At 34.5% G+C, this 21,108-nt stretch overlaps 2 protein-coding genes across 11 annotated transcripts in view; both read right to left on the reverse strand.

Moving 5' to 3' along the window:
* PDZ-GEF (PDZ domain-containing guanine nucleotide exchange factor) overlaps positions 1-21,108 on the reverse strand; it is a 372,186-nt gene that overhangs the window by 21,678 nt on the left and 329,400 nt on the right. For all 10 annotated transcript variants that reach the window (XM_067131131.1, XM_067131128.1, XM_067131127.1 and 7 more), the window contains one exon: positions 2,642-2,815. In XM_067131131.1, coding sequence (XP_066987232.1) covers positions 2,642-2,815 — 174 coding nt within the window. The remainder of the gene's footprint in view (positions 1-2,641; positions 2,816-21,108) is intronic.
* LOC136854611 (uncharacterized) lies at positions 15,638-21,102 on the reverse strand. Its single transcript, XM_067131133.1, has 2 exons — positions 17,691-21,102; positions 15,638-17,597 (listed from the first exon to the last, which is right to left on the reverse strand). Exon 1 carries the CDS (start codon positions 20,420-20,422, stop codon positions 18,701-18,703), a length of 1,722 nt encoding a protein of 573 aa, XP_066987234.1. The 5' UTR covers positions 20,423-21,102; the 3' UTR covers positions 15,638-17,597; positions 17,691-18,700.

Raw genomic sequence — 21,108 nt, forward strand, 5'->3', positions numbered from 1 at the left:
ATGAAAAGGGGATGGAGATGCCATGGACATATCTTTTTCACAACCTCTTGGATAACAGTATGTGATAGCACCAGCTGGACTCCTGTGGGCACCAGAAGAGGTGCAAGGCCCAAACATTCTCGAATGAGAACTATAAGGAAAGCAGTGGATATTTATGAAGACAAAGCTGAGGAAATACATAAATGGCAGAATTTCACAGACACTTTTGCATCACTTGGCACTGGAAGAAACGATGAGTGAATTAAATAAAAATCTGATCAGTGAAACATTCATGAATGCAAAAGTAGTAGCTACTAATCACCAATCAGTACAAAAGTGGCATGGTTTTTTCTATCATTGTAAAAGGATAGGGAAGGATCATGACTGTATCCTAGGAACAACAAAAGGATAACAGAGCTTGACATTATAATATCTTAGAAAAAGACAAGGCTTAACTGCAGAACTCAAGAAACTTCTTGTAAGCTGGTGGAGGATTTATTAAAAAAGAACAACCTAATGAACCATATACCGATTCAATATAAGTCTTGGTTGATGTATAGTGACATTAAGAAAGAGGTTGAAACTATTAGCCATGGACGATTCCATTGTTTAAAAAGAAATATTCCATGGGGAAATTCACTGTTTCAGGTGATAATAATAAGAGTGATGTTGATAATAAAGTATTTGAGCTAGGGTAAAAAAATAAATAGGTCATGTGTCACCCAAATGTCAATAAACACCCATCATTAACATCACTCCACATCATGCACACCACTCCAAATGGGAAAGAAAGTCACTTTTTATATAGTCTAGGTTATGAATTCAAATGCCATTCAGGTGGTTTGAAAGGTGGGACACTTTATGTAAATGATGGGCTTATGTATACCGTAAGGTTATTAGGCATTGTTTTTACAGTACTTTTTTTTACAGAAAAATTTTTCACAAGAAAACCTATCAATCAGTCACCCAAATTACAGTTTAGGTGGGTGGATATGGGCTGCAGAAGACAAACTAAGAATAATTAACTGAAACTCAGGATCCAATATCATGGGACTGAGATTAGCACGGAGCCCATACTTAGTAACTTAGTGAACAATGAAATCTAAAATAAAGTGTAAAATCAGAATATGAAACACGCAGATATTTCAGTCTCTTATCTTAGAGAAAATGTATAATTAAATGTAAAATCACACTGCCAGCTGAATACACATATAAGTAATATACCTGCATTAGCTAAGAGACAATCAAGGTTAACACAAGGTTAACTCAAAAACGACTAACAGATCTAATGCTCAGCACCAAGACCAAAATTAAAACTCAAATGGTGAACTTGAAATTGCACAAAGGCAGTGTTTACCTACCAAATACCAATAGTCAGTACTTACATTACTTTTTCTTAATGAATTAAAAGCCAGAATGGCAGCACCTATGGGCTAAACCCCCCTCTAGTTAGGAGACAAAAACTGCACTTGGGAATGTCAGAATTATTTAGGAACCACTTTTTCTGATATTTACATGATATGTTGTTAAAAGTGAATTAGCTATAGTCAGATTGCATAAATTGTTACAAGGAAAAATTGAGGTTCAATCCAAACTTGAACATGGAGTTCATTGGCGTGCGTGTATGGTGGTGGCCATCTAGCTAGCAAACAATATTCTTTTAATTCAGAAATGATGTCTAGTATTTATGAAAACCACAAATGTGGGGTAACATAAATGATGGGTTTGTTGTGAAAAACAGTCACGAAAAAAAAAGATATTTTAATAAGATCAAGAAGTTGAAACATTGTCAAAATGGAATAACACTTAATTTACTCAAAATTCTTTAAAACCACAAGGATTCACAAATTCACAAGCATCTGTTCAAGTTAGCCTAATGATGTATAGAATTAGACAATCAAATGTTTCAGTTTAAAGCAGAGGGGAATAAGGCATATGCAAAAGGTAATATTAAATTCTTATTCTTCAGTGTACCAAGTTTCACATGACATTGAAAATCACTGATTTCCAGTCACACTTGCCACCCAATACTCGCCTCAGCCATATGCGGTACAGTACACATTTTTACTGCATTTTTATAGTTTTGCAATGGTTTGTCTTTCATTTTTGCTATTACTTTGTTGCACTTCAAGGATTTGTTTCTAAGACTTGATATGTAAGCATATAAAGCAAGTTCAGTTTCCAGTGTTGTTCTGTATTGGATCAAAAAGGTTACTCATAGTTCAAATATGTGACCTATTTAAAGACAGGATAAAATTTACTTCAATGTGGTGTCCATTTGGAAATACAGAATACCTTCAACAATGTTTTAATTGATCAAATTAATTATTCTAGGCATAGTAAATACAGCTTTGGTTGCTTTATTAGCATCTTGTTTCTCTAACTGCCTATATAAGCACAGATCCACATTATTTCAGCATTTATACCAGCCTCACATAATTTTTGAAATGTCAACTTAAAAACCTGGACATAAGGATTTTTAGGACAGTAATTCTGTAGGGCTTCTAAATCACTTCTTATCAGTGAAAATTACAAACCTCTGTGGTGACGTTTTTATTAATCTTAATGGATGTCCATACTGCAGAGAGTTTTGCTGTGAAAACAACAGTGTTAGGTGAAGAGTCACAAGTAAATTATGTTAAAACTTGAATTCTTTACTAACCAGGTTGGTGAGAATAACGTCGGTGCTGAGCTGGAGGAGAAGAGTGGCAGTGCCACTCGGGGATTGTAACTCCCCCAACTTCCAGCGAGGAGGAGGAGTGACAATCAAAATGGGTAGAGATTCCAGAGTCTGATTCACCAGGACCCACTTGACATTCATTTGAAGTCACAGAACCTGCATTTAAAAATAATTGCTAAGTAAGGGTACCCATGCTGATCTTCAGAATTCACAACTACCTTACATTAGGAGACTGACTCTTGATTACTGATGCATACACAAAAGTGAGACAATCACAAACAGGACATCAAATTTGACATACTAATCAAACCCAAGGCACTAGTTCCAACCTGACTGACCTTAGGAGAAAATATAACAAATATGTGAACTGTACACTCAAAAATAAATTTGGATAAAATCAACCACATCTCATGACCATAAAACTATGAGAGAGAGAGAGAGAGAAAGAGAGAGAATCCAGATCTAGAAATTAAAAACACCTAGATGATGACAGCCTCTAAAAACACTTCGTAGTTCCCACTTCACATTTTAATATCTCGACTAAATATTTGCTCATTTCTGTTATGGTGATGAAAAAATGTTAATTGTATGTAAAAATAAAATTTTACATACATTTTTAAATACATTCTCGGCTCTTTGTCTTTTTATTGCCTTGGTTTTAACATAACTGAAGAAAATGCTTGCTAAACTTATAGTAGTTTTTTTCACACACACAAAAAAAAAAAAAAATTGCTTAACTTTGAGCACTAAAGGCAAAGGGAGGGGTCCACGGAGGAAATAATATGATTAAAGTTAGATGTGCTAAATTTACAATCTTGGAGCTCAAGCATTAAATAGATTTTTATATCACTAATGCAAAGGGGGAATTTGAAATGACCCAATAAGCCTTGAAGTTAGTAAATTTATGAGAGTTTAATTTTACTCATTATTGCTTTTAGGCCTAAAAGCTTACACAGACATTTTACAATAAACCCTCCAATTTAATGAGGATTCTATTTATTCATAAGAACTGTTTATTAATGTAGGTTATGAAAAGGAAATGAACTTTAATATTTACATAATTTCAGGATATCTATTTTGACAGTTAATGGGTGTTTTGGGTGTACTGAAGTGTTCATCAGTGCAACAGTAACTGAATATCCAATTGCCCTCTCTACTGAACTTAAGGAGTATTTTGTTCAATATTTACAACAAAACCAATTTTTTTCAGAATACAGTATAATTATTCCAAAATTATTTTGACAGACAAAACCTCATCATACCTGAAAGCTCTTATTCAATAAGCTGAAAAACAAATTATTTTAGCTATAAGAAATATGTAATGAACAGTTCTCATGATGAGCAAAACTTTGGAGCATTCAGAAATGTCACATAAGATAATTATAAATATGTGACAGGCAATAGATTTTTCTTAGCTTTGAAAAAAATATGTATTTGACAATAATGATTCATATCATAGCCACTTGAGGCAGAACAGACTCCATTTCTTATAGCATAGCAAGATAAACAAAGAATATCCCTTAGGCTAGTTAGTATGTTTAGAACATGTTAATGGTTTGGACCCCATACTTTTGAGACTCACATGTACCAAATTATTATTATTATATTATATTATTTTATGTTTTAAGGCACGCTAGAAAGATTTGTCCTTAAATATGTGAAAATTGCAGAAAGGTAAAGTTAAGAAGTTGGATAACCAGAAGGAAAAAGACCAGAGAGAATGGACGAACGTACAGGGCATGAAACAATATCATGGAGGCTGAAGAGTTGCAGTACAGAACCTTTAGTATGGTGTTTTGTGGGCAATGCAAGGTACACTTAAGTGGTATTCCACTGTAAGGATATCAGAGATAAAAATAATATTTGCAAAGAAGAAACTAATAACTTTAAAATATATAGTATGCATAAAGAAGTGAAGACCTGAGAGACTGAACTATCTTGATAATTCTCCCAGCTTATAGTCATACTATAACACAATCATTTTGCTATATTCCTGTTTTGATGTTTTGAGACTGGTATCAACAACAGATTTTGAAAAAATCCAAAATTATATTTTTGAGTACTACAGTATATCCAAACCCTATCATAAGACATTTTCTAAAACTTAAATAGAGGTGGCCAAAAAAGAAAAAAAATTTTAAGATGAAGCAAAAATGAAAAAATACTAAAGTCAGAGAGTTATGTGAAAATTACTGTTGTAGGTAATATTTTAAAAGAGAGAGAAATTAGAGGCCAAAAGATCTGGATGAATATAAATAGGAAAGAAATGCAGCTAGAGGACTAAGGGACTCTGCAAGAAAAAAAAAAACTTTAGTGCCCTGTGCAAGGGACACTGTAGGCAGTAACTCCAAATAGGAAATGTATAAAACAACAAATACGATCACAAATTTTTACACATGGGCTACAGTAACAAAACGCAATGCCCCCCGATCAGTGTAATGTCATTGCAAATATTTCTCATAAGTAATGAATAAATCCCTATTCCGACCATATTTTCAAAAGTAGTAGCCTCCAGAACTCCAGGTTTTGGTTCAAATCCAAAAATCCTAAAGAATGGCCATTTAGCTAATAATCACTTGCAGAAATTTCTAGACTTCTTCCACGTTTCATATTTGTCAAGTAAATACACAAAATGCAACTCACATTTGCCCTGTGGACATAAAACATAAAAATCACTGCCAAAGCATAATGAGTAACAAAACCTTCAACTTCCAGAAGTGTAGAATTATTTTATATCTTTAACCAGTACAATATCCTGTCATATTTCTGTAACATTTCCCTTTTCAGTAATGAATTATTAGTTGAGCAATAACATCTTTGAAGTGCTTGAAATATGCAAATATTTGGATTTTCACTGAATGCCACACAAGGTCATGGGAGTGCAGGAATGTACTGTTTTGTAACCATAACTCAGTACTTCACCTTCCTTAATCACAGTTGCCTTCCAACAAACGACAAGGGAAAACTTGCAAAAGACCTATATTGACATAAGTCAGTATTATAGAAATCAATCAATAATATCTATCTTAGCTAGCAAAGCTTTTGTCATTAGTAATAACACAATACGCAACAAAATAGCAAGAGGAAAAGACAAGTACAAATGCATTTTTTGGAAGCTCATCAGGATTAAACATGATAATGTAAAATTATTTCAAGCTTAATGGCATGCCATGTGAATAAATCACAGGAGCATTCAATGTAATTATTGTAACACATTTGCATGCTTAAGATCATTATCCATATAATCATACTTAACTTGCTTATTTTGGGAAAATTCATGTCATGCCCATATGCTATCATTATAATATAAAGAGAGGCACCATGAAAACAACACACATTCCCAATATACATTCAGGCACTAGCAATGAGTAAATTATAAAAGAACCCTTTTAGTGGAAACAAACAATTCTTTTGATTTCGTTATCAAACACATGCATCAGCAATCAATAAAGACTCCTCTGTACTATAATGACTTACTATTTAGATGTACTGTATACGGAACAGCAAGTCACACAGCATACAGATTTAATTGGTAAGGTATGTAAATATAGTTCCAGTATAGTAAGCTACAGCCATACAACTAGATTCTACTTCTGGAGCAATCATAGACAATTTAGTTTGTTCTCTGGAGTAAATAATCTAACACTATGCCTAAGAGGTAATTCACTGATACCCTAAGGAATGTGGCCACTGAGAGCCAAAGCAATGCTTTGGACCAAGAACTCAAAACATTTCAAATATCAGAGAAAAACAATAAAATATTACCCAGTTTCTATCTATATCAATAAAAGAAATCAATTAGGAAACAACTATAGAACCATATCTTGGCCTTTGTGTAACAGTTAGTAGGGAAAAGCAAGCTTACAGCTTATGAGTACATAAATGTGTGGAATAACAGTAGCTTTACTAGAGATAGGGAATTCAATTGAAAATAAAATGAGAGAGAGAGAGATATTTAATGTTCATCCTCTTGAAAAATATGATTTTCTTTCTTCTCTCCCTGCACTTTCATTATTAATCTTTCCCAGAATTTCCTTTCTATTATACAAACTAGCTTTGATACCCTGCTCATAAACCCATTTTCATCTTTTCCATAACAACCACATATATGTAGAACAGATTTACTTTTGCCTCTCGATTGTCCAAAGTTTCAAGTGCTATAAAAGATACTGGCCCTGCCAAAACAATGTTCCAACTACTATCTGCTTTTCTTCAATAAAAAGAATTCCCGTAATCACCTAAGATATGACGATCCACAATATTCACCTATAAACTCAAGCCTTCAATATTTTTCCTCCTTTCACGTTTATTGCCTTTGATACCAATGAGAATCACTATGCAATAATTACTGAACCAAACCCTACCAAGGCTTTCAGCCATCATGTCTATCACAAGTATAACTCTATGCCCAATTCCTTTATTGTTTTACACTTGGGGTCAATAAGAACATTGGGGTGCCCATCCCAATAAGATTCACTTACATGCATTTTAAAATTATTCATCACTGATGCCCAATTTAAGATGAAATGTCAACATAAAATGTTTAAACAAAATAAGTGGAAGATCACAGGACTGGCATAATTGCAGAGGCAAAAAAAAAAAAATGCTGGAAAGTTGTGAATTTTAGAATAGTTTTGCCTATACAATGAAGAATATATCACTGAAAAAGTGAACAGGTTAAGAAGTTACTGTGAATACATATCTAGCAACAATACAGTACTGGATTAGGTATCAATGAGGGATATGGGAGACATTCTTGCATAACTGATAACACCACAAATGATTTAGTTAATACATGGCAATGACACTCAACATTCTAGAACACAACCTTGTAAATCCACTGTTATAAATACCTGAAAGTCAATTACTATCCAAAATACCAATTAAGAGACAAGGATCATTATATGTACATTAAGTCAGCATCATAAAATTCTGTCACAATAAAAAATAATTGTAGTAACAGCTGAAAGGATAGAATAATTATAAGCCTTGCAAATGGTAAGAAACTTTGTTTTCAAACTCAAGACGTTCATCAGGTTTGCTTATATGAGACTGTTTTCAACTCTGAGCCAACCCTTTATCCTAAACTTAGTAGCAAATTGAGACCCACTATTCTCTAAAATCTACAAACCTAATGATTAATGGAAACCAAATAAAGATGTGTTGGTTCACTGGTCCCAAAAGAGAGGAAGTAAAAGCTCATTTAGGATTTTTAAAAATTTGTTTAATGACTATCATATTTAAAGGCATACAAGGCCCACTTTATCCCAAATATGAGTAAAAAATTAGCTCCCAGGTCTCACAGGTAAGCTGACTTACCTCTTGGGCTAATGTTTAACCAGATGGTGCACATTAAAAATAAGTACCTAGCCCAAATCTATAGTTTCTATAAGTGATAATTTATCATGTTTCCACCAACTATTGAAATGAAAACATGAATCCTAAGTCTGAGGCAACAAGAAATAGTAAGATGAGTTCATTCTTTTCTATTTTTCCTTTTTGCACATTCTACTTGTAATAAATAGATTGTTAATGTTTTCAATGAACTACTTTTTCTTGTATATTCTAGCATTTATACTGAGAAATATACTACTGTATAGGGTTATCTAAATATACAGGTTATTTATTGACAGCATAGTTAAAGATTCAGTTTTACAGGAAACAAACAAAATGGTCATATATGTGCACATTCAATGTGTTTGCCCCATATGCATGTCTTAAGGAATAAACTTCCTATATAAGGCAAATGATTAATTAGAAATTGTCTAGCAAATGCAAATGTCTTACCTCAATATTATTTTAAAAATCTGTGTAGTTAAATGTTCATATGGGCTAACAAACCTATGCTACAAATACATTGAAACCTTCAAAGTCCTTGCTGTAACTGGGAGCGGCCTTATATGCCACCAAATACGATACGCTTTGTCCAAAGTAGGATAACTTTGCCTTTGCAAATGTTTCATATAATGTATAGCTGGAAATGTTGAAAAAGGTTAAAAAGCATATCAAGAAAAAGAATTAACCAGCATACAGTGCTAAATTTTTGGAGAGCACATACTGAAAGCAATCACTAACAAAAAAATTCTGTAAAAAAAAAATTTAGTTCTTAACCATGGTCTTGCAATTATATTTTGTAGACAAAATGGGTAGAATTAAATATCCATAAAAAAGTCCAAAATATATAAGGAGGGAGGCATTTGTATTGATGAGGGATCTTAGGGACATTGGTATTCTGCATTTTGATGAGGGTAATTTATATATTTTTAACAAATGTTAAAATATGTTGATGAAACAAAACACTGCTCTTTTAAATGAACCACCTTCCCTTGGTATAGGATATACTACTTACACTGACAAAACCTTATGATAAAGTGCAAAGACTCACAAGTTTTATGTTTAACATACACAAAACAGAAAGATACACATAAACTGCATTATTATTGGAGTTTTACACAAAAAAACCTACTGTTTTGGGGCCATATATCAAACAACAGATATTTCTGATGAATATATTTGAAAAGCGTCGTAACAGAATTTAAATGTTTAAATGTAAGTTCAGATCTATTTGAAAGAACGATTTTCAAGGCATGCTCAACTTTGCTCATAAATACCAATGCAAAGCACTCTGACTAGAAAGAATAAAACAAATAACAACTCAAAACTTCACCAACAAAATGTAAATGAAAGAACAAAACCTGATAAAGCTTGAGAGGACTGTAAACTAAACAAAAAAATAACTCGGAAATAACAGAGCTACAAGAAAAGTATACTTCCATCACATGAAGTACAAATTCTCTTTAGGTAGTTACAGTATAACTGATTTTCATACATTTCAGTTTTAATTTAAATTTTCTTCCCTATATTTTTTTACATTCCAAAAACAACGTGCCAATACCTGCAATCACAAATGAACATGAAGACTTAGGCTTCCCGTATTAATAAATATTATAATCCCTTGAAACCATTATAATCCCTTGAAAGTAAACACTGCATTGTACTAAAGTTCACCTTCATAAAAAAATAAAAACAAAAGGAAATGGTACTCGTTCTGTTGTGATAATATTTTAAAACAAGATATTTTAAGATAATACTGACCAACATAACTAGCTTCATATATACCAACAATAAAGTTCATATTTGTGTATATTATATATATATATATATATATATATATATATATATATATATATATATATATATATATATATATATATATATATATATATATATATATATATATACAATACTTTATATATATATACATTCCTATAGTTAAACTATTTTTTGAGTAGCAGTAGTTTTGATCACTTATGCTTTCCTACTGTTAACTATTCTTCCCTACAGGGTACTGAAAACAGGCACTGCAATGGAAAAAAGGACTGTAAATAGTTACATGTCCTACATCTCTTACAATTAACTTTTCCTAATTAATTTCTTAAATAAAAAATTGACAAGGTATGATGAAAGCTCAAGGTGGGAAGAGTTAATTACTTAATATAAGAAAATCCACTGCCTGATCTTACATCCAAGTCTCTGTACGCTGATCTCTTATGAGCTTGTGGATTAATTCATTTATCAGTCATTATAAATCTATTTTTCAGATATGATGCTACTTTTAGAATCATTTTGAAATTGAATAATTGTACCTCTTTTCACTGTGTGTTAAAAAGATAAACATCAAAATTATAAAATAGGAATGACATGCAACTGGCCAAGAGAAATTTATTTTTTATAACTGTTTTAAATGTAATACTTATAAATTAGTTTTGTACAATAAAAATGCCATAAAATTGTTCTTGAATAAAATATATATCTGCTATAAAAATTTTTTTTTTTATAATTATTTAGCACGATATAGTGATCATTCTCATGGAAATATGACATTTTTATGATAAAAGTTTTATATATACTTACCCAGTAATTACTTAGCTAAGAGTCTACTCGAGCAGCAGCTGAAATTTTGAAATTCACGGTAGCGATTCTTTTGTTTTGTGTAGGTGACAAGACCCCGACCACTTTTGGGGTAAGATAGAGGAACAACAAAGCCAATAGATCAATTTGTTTATGCAAAAATGTCCATGCGTGGGGGAGGAGGGTGGGCGCCATCCATAATTACTGGGTTATTTTATCATAAAGATGTCATTTTTATATAATTAACTTAACCAGTAATTACTTAGTTGATTCCACATTGAATGGTGGTGGGGAATTGTGGACAGCAAAATAACATTCTACCTATGAAAAGTTAATGAACTAAAATAGGCTAACATTGCGACAATGTCTGTTGTTTCCTTACCTGGTGAGAGAGCTGCGCAGATAATTACTGCCTCTGGTTGGCACTTATCTCAACCTGTAGAGACGTGGCAGTATAGCCAGAGTCGTCTCTATGGAAGTGGGATATTCTGCAGCGAAGGAGTATTCTGAAGGCTGACAGAATATACAGCTGGAACTTTGTGACAAAGGTCAATACCGAAGGCCAACAAAGCTCAGACAATTGCCCCTGCCTAGGGCACAGTACCAAAACATAATAAAAAACCAGCAACAAAATCACCTATACAACAAAAATTAACGTGACCATTACCCTACACTAAAAAACTGGTGGGCACTCCACTCTTGTACCCTCCAGGCTTCCCCAGAACTCGACACCAAGAACAAGGCGAAGAGCTAAATACATAGGAAGGGATACTTCCTACACTTCCTCACCCTTCACTGTGCCAGCTACAGACATTGGTCCTAAGGTACTGCAGTTTTCGTAAATAGTTTCCATATCCCGCAGATAGTGCATTGCAAACACTGACTCGCTTCTCCAGTATGCTGCCTGAAGAATGGAGGATAAGGAAAGATTTTGCTTGAAAGCTACTGATGTAGAGACTGCCCTTACATCATGAGCTTTAACTTTCATGACCTTCAAGTCATTTTCCTCCACTTGGGAGTGAGATTCTCTGATAAGATCCCTCAAGAAGAAGGAAATGGCATTCTTAGATAAATGTCTAGAGGGTTTTTTAACCAAGCACCACAAATTAGAACACTGCCTCTAATTTTCTAAATTTTCTCAGTTTGGTGCAGGTAGTATCTGAGGGCTCTCCCCAGGCATAGCTCTCTTTCCTCCTTCTGTACCTAAAATATCAGATAGGCCCTTAATGGTGGAAGAAAAAATGAGGCCAAGGGTGTGAAGGGTTCTCAATCTTTGCTAAAAACTTAATAAGAAGGAACAGATTGCGTCTCCGTTCAAAAAGTCGATCCTCCTGTTAATTGCTTGAAGCTCACTTACTCTCTTTGCAGTGGCCAGTGCTACGAGAAAAATAGTTTTCTTAGTTAAATCCCTCAGTGAGGAAGAACGCATAGGTTCGAAGAGCTCACCTGATAACCACTTAAGTACCACATCTAGATTCCAAGGGAAATTCTCCTCCTTTCTAGATCTGGTGGTTTTGAACGACTTAATCAGGTCCGAAATATCCTGATTGGAAGAAATGCCAAGGCCTCTGTGATGGAAAACAGAGCTGAGCATTGGTCTGTAACCTTTTTGTGGTGGAAGAAGACCTTCCTAGAGAAGACCTCAAGTACAGAAGAAATCGGCTATTTGAGGTATAGACGTCTGAGAAGATGAAACCCTGATTCTTCTGCACCAGGTCCTAAAAACTCACTTTGCCGGTAGAGCTTGTTGGACAAGTCACGTCTACACTTGCCAATGGCCTCCGCTGTCGACTCGAAAAATCATTTCGCTTGGACAAGCCTACTGACAGTTAGAAGCCTGTCAGGGCCAAGTCTTCTCAGACAACCTCACTGCAGGATATTCCACCAAAGCCTATCAATGTAGGGCCTGGTGGAATATCCTGCAGTGCAGTTGTCTGAGAAGACTTGAAATAGCAGAAAGGAGCCTTGGAAAGTCTATGAGGAGATCCAGAAGTTCTGGGAACCATTCCTTCTGTGGCCATAAGGGGATCACCAGAGTCATTTTTACATTGCTGTGAAAGCGGAAATTCTTGAGACCTTCCCTTATCATTCCGAAGGGCGGAAAAGCATAAAGGTCCAAATCTGACCAATCTTGGATCATTGAATCTGTTGCCCATGCGAAGGGGTCCGGAACAGGGGGCAGAACAGAGGTAGACGGTGATTCCGAGATGTAGCAAATAAGTCTAGGGTCGGTTGTCCCCACAGACTCAAAGTTAAGTATACCTTGCTTTTATCAGACCACTGAGCTGATTAACAGCTCTCCTAGGGCTGGCCCAAAGGATTAGACTTATTTTAAGTGGCTAAGAACCAACTGGTTACTTAGCAACGGGACCTACAGCTTATTGTGGAATCTGAACCACATTATAGCGAGAAAAAAATTTCTATCACCGGAAATAAATTCCTCTAACTCTTCATCAGCCGGCCGGGGGAATTGAACTCCGGCCCATCGAGTGACAGTCTAAAGCTCTACCGACTCAGCCAACGAAGGGCTATGTGTCAAAACCAAGCTGCTTAGTCAACACAGTGTGTGGACAATACAAGCAGCAGAAACAAATTGATCTATTAGCTTAGTTGTTCCTCTATCTTACCCTGAAAGTGGGTGGGGGTCTTGTCACCTACACAAAACAAAAGAATCGCAACAGCGAATTTCAAAATTTAAGCTGCCGTTCAAGTAGAAACTCTTAGCAAAGTAATTAAAGGGTAAGTTACTTATATAAAATCTTATACTTTTGGGGGAATTGGGGGAAATGGAGTTAAGTCAGAAGTCATTCCAATACTATCCAACGTCAAACTAGTGATGTAGAATTTACTCTTTTTATATTTTGAAGATGACATCATTTGACATCAACAGAATCTCAAGGGATGAAATTTGCATGCTGTCATTTGATATCACCATAAGTCTCAAAGGGTTAATACTGTTGGTAACAAAACTGTTAACCATGACTTGCACTGGTCTAGTAACTGTAACACAGTATCAACAACTTCTAATATCTGAAATTTCTGACAACACTAAAATAAACTCCTTTAAGTACAGTAAAATCCCGTATTCGTGGGGGATGTGTTCCACACCCACCCGCGAATAGCTAAAACCTGCGAATACTTAGAATCCCTCTAAAAACATTTAGAGCTGCCTATTTTGATAGTTCAAACACACAAAAAAAACTAAAAATGCTCATACAGGTACTATCCTACTTACAATGGGGTTAGGTTCCAAAAAAACTCATCATTTGTTGGAAGAAACGTATCTCGAATATAGCCTAGCCTACACTAGGGTATTCAGTGCCATGCATACATATATGGTAGCCTTCCTACACTATAAAGTATACACTATACATTCATGGTACAGTCATACCCCGAACTTACGCAAGGTTAGGTTGCAGAACCCCTCATGCAAGGTGAATTTTCACATAAGTTTGGCACAGTCTCTAAAAATGCTAATAAATGCTCATTTCTAAAGTTTAAACACTAAATATGACCCTAATCATGCTCCCAAATTATTAAGTTAACTTTTAATGAAATTAAAGTTACTGTAATTTAATTCAAAAGTTACCCCTTAAAAAAAAAAGAAATAAATGGTTGACATAAAAATAGAGTTGGAAGAGAATTTCTGTCTCTCTCCCCCTCCGACCGATCTATTTTTAGAAGTCTTCTCAACCTCTTTTTAATAACTTCTTTATTCTATGTCTCTTTCTCTTTGTTCTGAAATGCTTTTTCATGAACAAACAGTGTTTTTTAGTTTGACTAATACAACTATTAGTTATTATGTCAATGTTTTAGGATGTATTTGCCACACTAGCACATTTACACTTCGTAGATGGTACAAGTAAAATCAGATCAATTTAAACTTCGTAGACAGTGCAAGTGAAATCAGCAGTACAAGTGAAATCAGATCAATTTAAACTATCTACTGTACAGGTAAAGACATACAGAGAAATAATAAGTTGTAAAAATGTGTAAGCGCAAACTATAAATGAGAGAGAGAGAGAGAGATAGAGAGAGAAATGATTATTTTTGTTATTTAATTTACACATTAAAGCTTGAAAACTTATAAATTACACAAAAAATTAAACAAAAAAACTTTTGCAGGGTTTCTCAGTATTCGCAAATATTCGCGTGTCTGTGAAAAACTCGTGTATGATAATTAGTTAGGTTCCAATGAAAAGTTCGCGTGCCTGTGAATTCGTGCAAATCGAATCGCGCAAGTCTGGGGTATTACTGTATAGTAATTATTAATATCAGCTAATAATAGTAATTATTAACATCAGCTAATTATAGTAATTATATTAATATCAGTGACTTATGATAATTCAATACAAAGAGAACTTGAATAACAAACAGGAATTAGCTTAGCCTACACTATGGTATATCGTATACATATACGGTAGCCTAGCCTACATTATACTGTACTCTAGACAGGCAGTCCCCGGTTTATGACGGGTCTGGCTTATGACGTTCCGAGGTTATGATGCTTTTCAAATATATTCATCAGAAATTATTTCCCAGCTTACGATGCATGTTCGGGGTTATAGCCGCGTAAATGCACGTAATCCAACGGAAAAAATATGGCTCCACAACGGCAGAATAATAAAAATTTGGAGGTTTTTTGATGAAAAACTCAATAAAAATGCAGTTAACATAGTTTTCAATACACCCAAAGCATTAACAGTAAGGTTTTCTTAGGATTTTTGACGATTTTTCGGTTTACAACGATTTTTGGTTTACGACGCAGCATAAAAACGGAACCCCCGGTTTATGACGGGGGTTCCGTTTTTACAAGTATTCACATTTCGTACTATACAAACATCAACATAACAAATATGCATCTTTTCCATGGATATTTTAAAATGTTATGCCTTAATTCACTGTATCCAATAATACTGTATATATTCTTATATTGCTTTTGTATTATAAATTGCAATCATAGCGATCAATGTTTTGGTCTGGAAATCGATTACGCGGTAAGTTTATTTCGCATTATTTACCTCAGTTCAGAGCGCTTTTCTTGCTTCGTTGTGTAATTAATTTAGCTTTTTTTTTTTTTTTTTTTTTTTATAAATGACATTGGCCATTTGGGGGCGTTTGTTTTGTGTAAAAAAAAAAAAACCAAGATCCCGTTTGCTATTTTCACTTGATTTCATCATAATATGATCTTTACTTATTTATTGTTTATTGGCATAAAGATAGCAGTAATGTGTTGTTTCATGCCCAGTAGTTTTGATTAACAAACTTTCTCTCCAATTTTAATTATGGTCAAGTTTCATCCACATTGCTGATGCAAGATAATTTATAGTCATTAGCAGCTTGAACATTGTTTTTTCAGCTTCAGCTACAACTTGCAGCTTAAATTTTGCAGTATATTTCCTTGCCGATCTTTATCCATACTGAATAAGGGTATAACATAAAAATATATCAGTCCTATTCTACTTAACTTCATTTGTACTATAACTACGGTAATTTTGTATTACCGTACGATAGCTGAAATACAACCAAAGCGGCTGTTGTTATCCGATTCAGTGATAAGCAACACAACAGTTTCTTGGTCGGTTGTTTATGGCTGTAAGCATTTATGCAAGAGTATAATGTTACTAACAATACTTTTATCATTCTCTTTTACTTTTTTAACTATAAGATGGGATTGTAATCTGGTCTCTCTTGCTGCCTGATTGTATGCTGCTGCCTGTGCCCACATGAAATTTTAAAATATTTTATAAAATATTGTCATATCGGTATTAATTGCTTACCCCACTGCAAAGTCGAATTATTGATGTGAAGTATTTTAATAATTTTAAAAAAAATGCATTTAGTCAAAAAATTGAGATGATAATACATAATATTTCTCAGTGAAAAATACTATGGAATTTTCAGTGAATAATGTGTATATATGTTCCATAGAAATCTGTGAATAGGTGAGTCCACGATCAGACCGCATTACTGTTCATGCAATGGTGTAAACTGATTACAAAGTAAAGAGGAAGAGACCATAGGCCCTGATGTGAAGAGCAAAAAGGCCTCAAAAAATTGTAAATATGACATGAGTATGGAACAGGAAAGAAAGAAACAATGAGTGCATCTAGCATTACTGTTCATGGTATGTAAAAAGGGAAGAGACCTGAAAATCAATGTAAACAAAATCTAGCTTAAGGAAACTGGAATGGAAGCGAGGGATGAAGTAGCCATGTGGATGCTCTGAGATAGGTGTAACTGAAAATGTCTCTATTGTAACAAGGTGTCAAAAGAAATGTTCTGGATTGCAAAATGGCCTAAGCTGTTAAGAACAAATGGAGGATCATGGTGCAGTGATAGGATGAACCTTGAAAGGGAAAGAACATTTGATGTCATGGGATCACGCTGGATTGTGAAGCTGTTGATGAGAGAGAGAAAAACCAGTAAAAGATAACAAAAAGTAACAACAGACTGGAAGAAGTGGAAAGGGATGGAAAGTAAACAGCAATAACCCATTTTTCAATGGAGCAAAAATCACTTTGCATTTATAAGACCTGTTCTATTCTACGTAGTAGAGATAAACAAAGAAAATATATGTGACTGAATGGAAATTACTGCAAAAGCAGACTTGTGCCTAAACATATTGGAAATATCATAATACAAATGAGCAAGTTGCTGAGAGATGCAATGTCTAGATGCTAAAAAATAAACTGCGATCTCAAGAGCTGAAAGAGTTTGGTCATGTAGTAAGAAGAGATAAGGCCCAATTAATAAGGTGAGCAAGTAGCTGGACAAAAACCAGTATGAATGCTAAAATATCATGGAGAAAAGGGATAGGAAAGACCTGAACCAGATACAAAGTGCACAACAACTCACTTTACATCTAACTCCATAGTGGGGAAATCTGACAAGTTTATCTATTTGGTTCAGTCTCAGAAATGCGTAAAATGGCTGTAGAGTACTTCTAGACATCGATACACAAATTCATAACAAACTAAGTAAACACACCACCTATAAAAAGCAGTCTAATTTCACTCCTTAATGACTGCAGAGCACTTTTAGACATAATTACACAAATTTGTTACAAAGTAAACACACTACTACTATACAAGAGCAAAGCCTAATTTCACTCCAAAACCTGATTACCCACTGATGCTCTAGTAAACTTAACTTTGCATGACGATTCAATAAACTAGTATATGTAAAAAAAATGTAAGACAAAATCATTTCTGTTGTTCTATTTGTAAAAAATGTCAAAACATTTTTTCAACTACATGTCACTTTTCATTCATTTGTTCCTGTACTTTATATTTCAATTCAATAACTCATGCCCATTTAAAGCATGTAAAATATGACTTCTTTGAGCAGTAGCAGTTCTCCAGAGTCATATTAAAAAAATTACAAAATACAAGAAAAAATTGAAAATAACAAACAAAATTCTCTTTATAACTATGAAAAGCCAATAGAAAAAGTAAAAAATAAGAAATATTCTTTGTAAGACAGCAACAGTTCTGACAGGGAAATACTGGCAACCTACAAAGAAAGCTGTAGTTACCATCTGCACTTCATTTAATTCTACACTAGTGAGGGCATAATACAACACCATGGCTACTCATGCAAATGGTACATGAAGATTTTGATAACATGACTGTACATCATTTGGTCTTGAATCTGAAAGTCTGGCAAATAAAACAGAAATGAACAGAGCCTAACAAGATATAAAATGAATTCTTTAATAACACCTAAAATTAAATACTAAATGCTTATTACCTGCAAATAATAAAATACACACTACTAGAATTATTACCTGCAAATCATAAAATACACTCTACTAGAATTAAACTCAGGACACTAGAAAATGTGTGACAAACAGAAGATATTATTTACCAGTGGGTTAAAGTTATATATGAAGTCATGCGATCACAGTAGTCCTTCTCAAGGGATCTGAGACAAGAGAATAATCCAAGACAGAGAAAAAAAGCAGAAAGATCAAACAAGGATTTTAAAAGGGTGGGTAATTAAGCTCACAAAGCTAACAACAGATCAAAATAATATCACATGCATATCAGTACAACAGGGCTTGCATAAAACTAAGCTAAAACATTTTAATAGGATGCACTTGATCCCTGATGTTACTGGTAAAACATCTCAAACATAATCAATATCGCATTCAACCCCATACTGATCGCAATAAGTTGTTGGAGCTGGATGGACAAGGCTTGGTGTGTGCAATGTGCTGGAATCTTCTAAAGGTTGACTCTGGGAACCTTCCAATTCTTCACAAAGACTGAGTGAAAGCTTCCCCTTCAAACAGTTCCCAATTTCAGTGTAAGAAGGAACTCCCAAAGAAATTTTCGTAGGATAAGCTAAGCATGCACTCTTCTCAATACTATTACTTTTTAAAATACTTGGATTCTTCTTTTGAGGGGAGGATGAAGGAGCACTGTTCCGACGTAGCATACTACCTCCAGTATGAGCATTACTTTTTGATTCTAACTCAGGAGATGCTGGAATAACCTTTGCTTCTTCAATAGGAGAAAGCATTGGGGCACTGTTTCTTCTTAAAAGGCCATGTCTATGAAGTGGAAGACTAGAAGGCCTGGAAAGTGGCACATTTATTTTCACAACTGGCTCTTGGCTTAAAGGAAAATTTCTAGTTCCTTCACGTACATCACTACAAGATCCCAAGGGACTGGTTTTGAGCATTTCCTCCTCTAGTTCTCTTATCACTAATCGTAATTTCTCTGCAACCCTCCTTCGAACATCTGGCTTGCCATTGTATAATGACAAAAATTTAACAGACTCCTGAATATAGTTTGTGGGTAAATTATTAACAAATACATCTTGTACTAAGTCGTCAGAAGGACTATTAAATTGTGAAGAGCCAAAGGAGCTGCAGAGCTGATTTGTAATATGTCTTCCATCGCTCTTCTCTAGTGTGACAGGAGGCTTCCTTGTTTTCTGATATTTTTCAAACCATGGTGGTTTATCACTGAAAGATTTTGGATTTGGAATGGCATCAATGGTAACTCCAGAGTTAATATTTTTTACACAAGAGTTTGCCTGTGTTACCTCTAATTCATTTGTGATATTCATAAGATCTACTTTGTTACCACAAGCCAAATTGCCATCAACTGTAACAGGCTCTGTAACGTGGTACACCCGCAATGGCTCATTTCTCCTTGACCGTCTTTTCACCTTTCTTACAGATGCAGGAAAATGTGTTTCTTTGTCACTTAAGTTTCTTGGCAAGGTAGGGTATTTTTGTTCAGTTATCTCTTCCGACTCTTCAGAACCTGGATCTTTTTTCTCTAGAAAAAACTGTGAAGGCAGATTTCCTTCCTCCTCCTTTGAAAAATAGTGATTTCTACTTCTCCTAACTCTCATCTTGAAAGCTGCACTTCCATCTGAGTCAGTTGCAAGGAATGTTCTTAATGGCTTAGTAATTCTTGGTCGTTTAACTTTGCTACTGTTTGGTACTACTGAATTATTCATGCATTTCTCCTGAACCACATATTTCTTGATATTAGAATTGTCCAACACCTTGTTCAAAAAATCTTCACTGCGGCTTCTCCTGAAGATAGAGGGGCTAAATAAAGGTGACGTAAAGACTTCATCCGGAAATTTCTTTTTCAGCCCTCGAGGAATCTTAGGGGATAATATCTTATCCTCTGCATCAATAGCATCCTCACTTTTACTTCTGAATATTTTGTGAATTAAAGAAATTCCATTAGAACTTGTAATTCTTTGTCTTGGGAAGGGACTCAATAGGTACTTGGGATTGCTGAATGATCTTGTCTTGGAATTATGAACAAATTTGTGCAATGTAAAGTCTGAACATTTTCCATCATTTATATTACCTTTTTTCATATCCTCTACTGGGTAATTCCCAGAGGATGTAATACCCTCGTATCTACTAGAAATGTCATGTTCTTTGCCTCTACCAAATGATGGACTGCCAACTACAAAATTACATGGCTTTTCATGCAATGGAGTTGATGTCTGGAATTCCTTGTTCTTCTCACAGCTATAACTCTGTTCTGTGCCAAAGTCAAAACCCTTTCCTATAGAAGAACTCCGACATGGACTTGTTGCAGGTGTTGGCAAACTCTGTGAAAATTCACCATGATTTTTGGCAAATTTTAATTTTGGTCTTGATTTCTTATGAATAACAAAGGTAGAGTTCTGTGATTGAACTGGAAGTGAACTTGGTGGGGCAGTACATCCTCCATCAAAACTAGTGCTAAAGTGTGAAGAACTAATATGACTTGCATTTTCTTTCTGAAGAGGCTTCAATCTCTGTTGTTTACTGGTGTTGCATGAAGTAGAACCACTACACCTAGAAGTAGGCTTTACACTTGATCTATTATTTCCTGATGTAGAAAGTTTCCTGACAGAGGAGATCAAAGAGGAACAAGCAGCAGCATGCACAAAAGACAGCTTGAAAGGTGCAGAGGATATATGAGAAGCACTAGAAATGGGTGAAAGAATATGATTAGTAACTGGTAAAGAACTGGCGCCAAGGGGAGAAGGTGCATGTTCTAGCAGCAGCATAC

Source organism: Macrobrachium rosenbergii, chromosome 29, assembly GCF_040412425.1.
Source record: "Macrobrachium rosenbergii isolate ZJJX-2024 chromosome 29, ASM4041242v1, whole genome shotgun sequence".
Classification (NCBI taxonomy): Eukaryota; Metazoa; Arthropoda; class Malacostraca; order Decapoda; family Palaemonidae; genus Macrobrachium; species Macrobrachium rosenbergii.

Coding starts and splice junctions, on each gene's coding strand:
- LOC136854611 (XM_067131133.1), bottom strand. CDS start 20,422: ATGAAAAAAGGTAATATAAATGATGGAAAATGTTCAGACTTTACATTG.